The sequence below is a fragment of the Numida meleagris genome, chromosome 2 (assembly GCF_002078875.1).
Source record: "Numida meleagris isolate 19003 breed g44 Domestic line chromosome 2, NumMel1.0, whole genome shotgun sequence".
Classification (NCBI taxonomy): domain Eukaryota; kingdom Metazoa; phylum Chordata; class Aves; order Galliformes; family Numididae; genus Numida; species Numida meleagris.
In genome coordinates, this window is record NC_034410.1 from 30394576 (window position 1) to 30402477 (window position 7902).

General features: G+C 40.6%; 1 protein-coding gene across 1 annotated transcript in view; it reads left to right on the forward strand.

Moving 5' to 3' along the window:
- The window catches only part of DNAH11 (dynein axonemal heavy chain 11), a 120433-nt gene continuing 116768 nt past the window's right edge, over positions 4238–7902 (forward strand). The window contains 2 exon segments of the mRNA XM_021385495.1: positions 4238–4381; positions 7111–7480. Of these exon segments, the coding sequence (XP_021241170.1) occupies positions 4238–4381; positions 7111–7480 (514 nt within the window).

A 7902-nucleotide genomic window follows, 5' to 3' on the forward strand; every position in this document is an offset into this window, starting at 1 on the left:
TGCTCATCAGAGAATAACTGAATGCCTCACGTTAAAAAAAAAAAAAAAAAAAAAAGCTTTGAGATTAAAGAAAAACAATTTTACACTGTGGTTATGAATTTCAAGTTTCTTAAAGCTTTTGTAGACTTGTAACAGTCTTTAAATTTTAGTTGGGTTTTGTACATTTTTTTGTATATTTTATTTAAAATACTCTTAACTGATGTATCTGGACTTAAAACATCAGACTCAACTAGATGTTACATTTAATACAGATGAACATTAGGTAGTATTAACTGTTAATTTTATTATATAGGAAATGAAATGTCAAATATATATTTTATCATTATGCTTCACAATCAGTGCTATACATTTCTTTATGCAAAGAAAAGCTTTCCTAATGTTATTACCATGTTTCCTAGAGATTAACGATTTTTGTAAGCTGAAGTTACGACCGTTGTGCACAACCATTTCATATTTAATTTTTTCGAGCATACTCACGTATGCAGATAGGAAACTGAAGTCCTCTTTAATTGACAATGAATCTCTAATATAGATGTATCAAAATCTAAATCTAGTTGGCTTCCAGGCATCTAAAGTACGTTAACTTGTGTTAGCAGGTGCACATTTTACCACTGGAATTAGAAACATTTTGACGGTCTGTTCTGCAAAGCATTCTGAATCCACTTTTCTGTCTTAAAAGGATCGTAAATTTCAATGTCCTTTATTTGACTCGGTGGGATATAGCTGTTGTAAGTAATAGGGCACAGATGTGCAGTTGTATCTTGTTTAATGGCATTTCACTGTTCATTCCCTTTGCCACCGTTAAAAAATTTTGCTTTATTGTAATTATCAGTGCAAAGTGTATTTACCATGGTAGAACTCCGGTGTTAGAATAGTTTTTTTCTTACAATATAATTTCTTTGGTTAGATTTGTGTATGTGTTGCCGATTACATTAGAAATTGGTGTTAAGTCATTATTTATCACATTCTTTCATGAGAGCAGTAATAAAAGTGTGTAATCTAGGAGAAAAAGTTAATTTGTCAAAGTTAGGTAAGCATGATGTTTAGGTCCTATTTTTCAATTTTATAACTGTTTTATTGCAACAATATTTGTATTTAAGTCTTCATTTTAATGCCTTGTGGTGTTTTTTTAATGCATGTCACTGAATTGTCATCCCGCAAGAATTGATGTGCAGCATAGGGTATTAAATCTACATAATGATTTTGAAACAGAAAAATAGTTGATGGTAAACAAAAAAAAAATGTAAATGTTTTGCAAAAAAATTCCTTATAAAAAGTTTTGTAGTAATATTTCACTTGTAAATTTTTCTAAGAAAAAAAATGGAAAAGGAAAAAAATGAAAGAATAATGTTTCCCCACATCTAGGATTTAGAACTTAATTCTGCCAGCAAAGCCTGTAAGGCATTAATTTGACACTTTTACAATGCTGATTTGTATAATTTTTTGGTGGGTTTGGAACTAAAATCATGTACAAGTTGTTGCCTGCAATAACATTTTGCAAGTAACCTATTAAAATTCCCTTGAGTTTAAAAGGTTTCTTCATTTAATTACTTATAAAGCAGCAATGAATTATGTCTGAATGACGATCTGTTCATCGAGAACACCAGAAAGCAAATGCTTCTCAATGGGGAAAGGTTGGCAGCAGCTTTTGGATTTGTATAATTAAGACCTATGCTTGTTGGTCAGCATTTCCCAACTGGCAGGCTCCTAGCAGGGAAATAAAACAGCAGATTCCAGCTCGGCGTGGATCAGTTAGGTTTGTTCAACTCTTGGGAATGGAAGTTATTCCTGACCATACTGAAGGAGCAACTGAAGGAAAAACTTTGCTAAGGTAAGGAACAGGAGCGCCCATCTGGTGCGCGCGCACACAAATAAATTGGTAAGATTCAACATTTGAGAAGTCTGTTTTAGAGAGAAATAGATAATAGAAGTGACACGATTGTATTGCAGAAAGGAACAGAGTGAAGCAATGGAAAGCCGAGTGAACTGACTTCAGCTTGTAGAAACTGTACTGACCTTTGTTCTTAGTAAATTGTAAATGGGCTCCTGCATTGTCTCAGACTAAAATAACTTCGATGGCTTACTAAACCACTAATTATAAAAGTATAATAGCTGCTAGGTTTTGGTTTTCGTACTGAAAGAATTTATTTTGAAGATAAGCCTTTGAAAAGTGCAGTGCTCTTGCAGAGAATGTGTAGTAATATTTCACAGAGGAAGAAATAAATAACTGGAAGACCACTTGCTTGGTCAGTCTTCCAAGAGAAAATGGTGTTTAAAATTTGTGATTTTTGGTGCTGCAGGACAGAATCTTCTTTCTTCTAATTCAGACCTATTTTCACTAACCTTTACTGTATGTTTGAGATACTGTTTTTAAGTCACGTTAACCTTCTAATGTCAAACAAAACTAAGTCAAAATATGTCATAATTTAAAGGAAATTCATCTGACAAATATATTGCCCAGCTCTTTGATGTTTTGGTACTGTTTGTTTGTTTAGGTTATTTATTCATAGATTATTTATATGAAGTAGTCCTACACTCAACACAGCTACTGTAATAGTATAGTATCAGATATAACAAAATTAACACTAAAACATTGAGTATGCGTATTTCATTTTACCCTTTTAGTCCTTGAAGTGCGATCTCCTCTGTGAAACAAAATAGAATACCGAATTGAGTAATTTATCCTGAAGTTTTAAGGTACAGTCAATATGCATACTCTAATTTTCTGAAATTGTATCTTATACTATTCATTTAATTTTATTTCCAGCTAGGTAGCAAATACCAGAATAGTGTTTGTGGTTGTTTTTTTTTTGTGTTTTCTTTTCCAGATATAAGATTATTATTTATTTAATACTAAACTTCATGCTGTCACGTTCACTGCCTTACGCTTTCCATGTCCCTGCTTCCCCTCCTTTTCTCCTCCCCAAAGCTATTTGCAGTGTTTCCCAGTATTCTGAGCCTTGCCAGTGTCCATGGCAGTGCCATGGGGACTGACAGCTAGAAAATAATCTCCCAGCTAGAGTAAATGTCAAAGATAGATGTAAACTAGCAATGGGAATACGGCTAAGGCACTTCCTTCCTTCAAGCTAGACAGGTATCCTCCAGCACTGGGGCCTTTGGCTCCATCTGCCTTTCCCATAATGAAAGTGATTTACCATTAATGGAGATGTGAGGGTGGTGAGACACTGAAACATGTAGCCCAGTGAGGTTGTGGATTCCCCCTCCCTGGAGGCATTCAAGGCCAGGCTGGATGGGGCTGTGAGCAACCTGGTCTAGAGGGAGGTGTCCCTGCCTATCGCAGGGGGTTGGAGCTAGATGATCTTAAAGGTCCCTTCCAACCCTAACCGTTCTATGATTCTATGAAATGATGAAAGTTTCCTCATATTGCCATGAAATTATTTGTCCTCTGGAAGTATTTGGGATAGAGGTGTAACTTACTCACAGATTTTAACAGACTCAGATATTTCTGAATTGTTTAAGTGAAATGTTTCTTCAAATGATTCCACTATCATGGCTGAGTTATTTTTCTGTCTGGTTTTCTTTTGGTTGGTTTGTTAGTCTGTGTGGGTTTTCTAGTGTTTATTATTACATTGTTTTAAAATCAGAATAAAAATGTAATTACTTCTAAATTGCCAGATCAATACATATAGGCATTTATTTGACTTAGTATAGCACTAAGCAGCAATGCTCAATGTAAGCTTCATAATTTTTAGACTCAAAGCTTTGCCTATTGCTTGTATTTTCATCAATGATGGTTTTTAGCATGACATTTTCATTGAAAAAAAAAAAAAAACCCTCTAGAAATGGTGTCAACCTTTACATACTGCAAGGCTGCTCTTGGATCTCCCTGGAGCCTTCTCTTCCCCAAGCTGAACAGCCTCAGCTCTCTCAGCCTGTCTTCATAGCAGGGGTGTTCTATCCCTTGGATCATTTCTGTGGCCCGCCTCTGGGTGCACTCCATCAGGTCTATGTCTCTCCTGTACTGAGGACTCCACATCTGGATGCAGCACTCCAGGTGAGGCCTGGCCAGCACAGGGCAGAGGGGCAGGATCACCTCCCTCAACCTGCTGGCCACGCTGCTTTGGATGCAGCCCAGGATATTGTTGGCTTTCTGGGCTGTGAGGGCACATTGCTGGCTCATGTCCAGCTGCCATCCACAAGTGTCCCAAGTCTTTTTTGGCAGGGCTGTGTTCGATCTTTATCTCCCCCAACTTGTATTGGTAGTGCGGGGGTTGCCATGACCGAGGTGCAAGACCTTGCACTTGGATTTGTTGAACCTCATGAGGTTCCCCTGGGCCCCTGGACATCGCCTTTTTCCAGCGTTCCACCAGAGACTTCACCCAACTGCTGTGACTTTTCAAACATCATTGAGAGCGGCTTGGCAACACATCAGCCAATGCCCTCAGGACTCTGGGATGCATTACAGTTTTTACAACTGTGCAACTTTTTACGAGAACTAATACACAAAACCATGTAGGTTAGTGGAGCAAAGCCAAGAAAGTGAAAAGCAAACCAAGCAAATTAACTTTTTCTAAGCACGTATTTTATCATATTTACTCTGAGCAAGAGTCAGCCAGATTTTCATCACTTTCTTTTGCCAGTTCCCAACAGGAAACATCCATAACCAGAAATAGAAGTGTTTTAGAAAGGCAGAAACAGGTTTCTGGTTTGTGTGCCTTTTTCCCCTAAAGCCTTAGTTTTTTATAGACAGCTGTCATTAAAGTTTGCAGCTGCTTTCTGTTATTTCTGAAGGTGTTTAATACAAGCTGGCAAAGGAAAAAAAAGTCAAAGGAGGAACTGAAAGATGTAGAGACTTACTTGAGAGTGGGATAAGAGGGATGATAAAATAGATAGTTAGCAGAAATGGATACTAAAAGAGTACATTATAAAACAGAAGACTAAGAGAAGAATAGGAACGAAGCAGAATGGTATCTAAAATGATCAAAGAGGAAAGGGTAAAGCTGCAGTTCCCAAAAGGAGATGGAGAATTAGTAGGATTGTCCCTTTGCAAATACAGTTTTTATGCACTTGAATTTTGAAATAACACTGGTCATGCACACCATGCAGGCAGCTTCTTTCTATCAGAAATCTTAGGTTCAGTACTAGAAGTTTTGTAGAAGTGGGAAGTGCATCCCTAAAACTGCTGGATTTGCAGACACAGAGGAAGACATTGAAAGCAGAGTTCTCTGGGAGCTGTGCACGGACATAGTAGATGTCAGTCATCCTGGATCCATTACCATCTGTTTACACTAAGGTAGGCAATCAATTTTTACAGGCTGTCATAAAACAGAAAGATTTTTCTCCTTCCTAAAGAAAAAAAATATATTAATTTCCCTCGGCTTTTTTCCCTCTCCTCTTTTATAGCAGCATGAGACTTCTCAGAAATCAAGTCAGTAACCCTGATGGAGTCAAAATACTTCTGTTTAAGTGGTAGGAGCTTAAGACATGAAATAGGAATACCTTTAAGCTTCTGCTTCTAAATATGGGCAGAACTGTTTCACCGTCTACCAGCATCAACTTACTGAAAAAGTTCAATTGATGTAATTCGGATGACTTTTGGTCAATGTGGCTTTCATGTCAAACACAATTCACACTTCTACATTAACACGTATAAATCTCACTTCTGTTGAACTAGAGAGAAGACACGTCTTCTGAAATGGATAGAGAAACCTTGGGGTAGCCTTGTCTTATTGTACTTCAAGCTTTCAAAGCTGGCATGCTGTTGTGGGTCACCTAGAAACCAATCTGACTGCTATCTAGCCAGTAATAATGAGTGTTTGTACCTTTGTTCTTCCTTTAGCTATGACGGTGTAGTAGCTTCTGTTTATTTTAGTGTAGTGTAGTATCCTGTTACCACACTGTTAAAATGAAAGACTTTTTAAGAACTTAACAGTTCATTAAAGAACTCTGCTACCAGATTTTTACCTAATTAATTGGTGGTAGCCAACTGATCATTCAGCAGCACACATGTGAAGAGTCCTCTGAAAAGCAATGGATTTAGTGGTGGGTTGTTAGGGTAGTATGGTCTGGTAGTGGTTGGACTTGATGATCTTGAAGGTCTTCTCCAACCTGAGCAATTCTATGATTCTACGTAGCAAGCAAATGTATAAAGGGGCATTGCCTTCAAAAATTCTAACTTGAGTCCTCTCTTTACCTGATCTCTTCCATTATGTCAAGATCTGCCTTTGGCCTGCGTGAAAATAATAATTATTCATTATCCTTGATCTTGAGAAGATGTGTAGTAAGTATACAGGAACACTCACAGTGAAAACTAAACTGGCTGAGGCAAATGTTTACTGCAACCAACCCCTGCCAGCTGAACGGCAGTGATGTGTCAAGTAAAATCAGAAGTGAAAATTTCAGGGAAAGATGGTAATTGATTTGGAATGTATCACAGCACCTGAGAAGGAATTCTGGAGGATTACGTTTTGTCGTACTGGAACAGGTTGCTCAGAGAAGCTGTAAATGCCCCATCACTGGAGGCGTCCAAGGCCAGGTTGGATGTGTTCCCTGGCAGCCCGAGCTAGTGGCTGGCAACCCTACCCATGGCTGGGGGGATTGGAACTAGATGATCTTAGAGATCCCTTCCAACCCATGCCATTCTATGATTCTGTGAAGTTACTTAAGGCATCACCCTGCTATCTGTGCCCAGCTTTCAGAGAGCCTCACTTGTGGCGGTGCAGAGCTTTGGGCACCTGACCCCTGTTCACCTGCCCGCAGGTGGTTTTTCTGGGGTTCACTGGTAGTAGAGCTCAAATCACATAGAGTTTTGCCTCAGTGTTACCTGTTTCTTGAAAGCTCTTCGTGATCACAGAGGTCTTTCAGCTATTGCTGTGTTCGTTGCACAGCAAAAAAAAAAAAACCAACTTTTTTTGAGATCTCCATAGGTTGCCCACGGTTGAGCTAACCATTTGTTGGCAGCACACCATAAAGGGCGATGGAAACGTGCAGCCACGTGCCAAACTGTGAAAACCTTGGAGAGAAATCACTCTCACACACCACATAAATGTAGTTTTCTCTGCAGGAGACGTTTTTCTGAAGCAGAGTTTTGCTTTTACTGGGTTGAAAACATATTCTTCCAAGGTCTGTGTGTTGTTTGTGCTTTATCAGATACAGTTAGGCCACTCTCGCAGCTGTGAAGTTGTGAAGGCAAACTCCAGCGACCCATTCCTTCTTCCTTCAGAAAAGCAACTCGAGGAGCAGCGGGAGGAAACCCAGCTCTATCCTGCAGCGAGCGGGGCTGCGCAAGAGGCAGGTGCTGCTCTCACGGCCCGAAGGCAGCTCCGAGCTGCCGGGTGCGGTCACGTCAGCGGCCGAGCTGCCCGGCGGGGTGTGCATAAGAGCGAGCTATATGTGCTGCGTGTCATCACGGAGCCTTTCAAGTCCCTCCCTCCTTCTCCACTGCTGGGGCTGCAGTGGGCACCGGGCAGGAGGAGCGGCCGCAGCCCCGCGGGGGTGGGACGAGTCTCTGGGGGCTGCGGTAAGCACGGGGCGACGAGGAGAGAAGGGCTCTGGGCGGTGCACTCCTCGCGGCTCAGCGCAGCGGCACCGGGTGTGGAGGGGCAGGGAGCGGGGCTGGGCGCTGCCCCGCCGGAGCCTCCCGCCGGCCCCGGGGCAACCAGGCAGCGGGTCCCGGGATCGTGTCGGTGTGCTCTTCTCCACGGCGTTCGTTTCCCCGGACCTCTGTGTGAACACTGAAGAAAGCAGAGGGGTTTTTCTTTCGCTTCTGAGTTTCGTGTTATTTTGGAAGTCTGGAAGAATTTTCCTCTTTTTTTTTTTCCCTCTTTTCCTCCCTTTTTGTTTCCCTCTTTTCCTCCCTTTTTGTTTCCTTTTCCTCCCTTTTTGTTTCCTTTTCCTCCCTTTTTGTTTCCTTTTCCTCCCTTTTTGTTTCCTTTTCCTCCC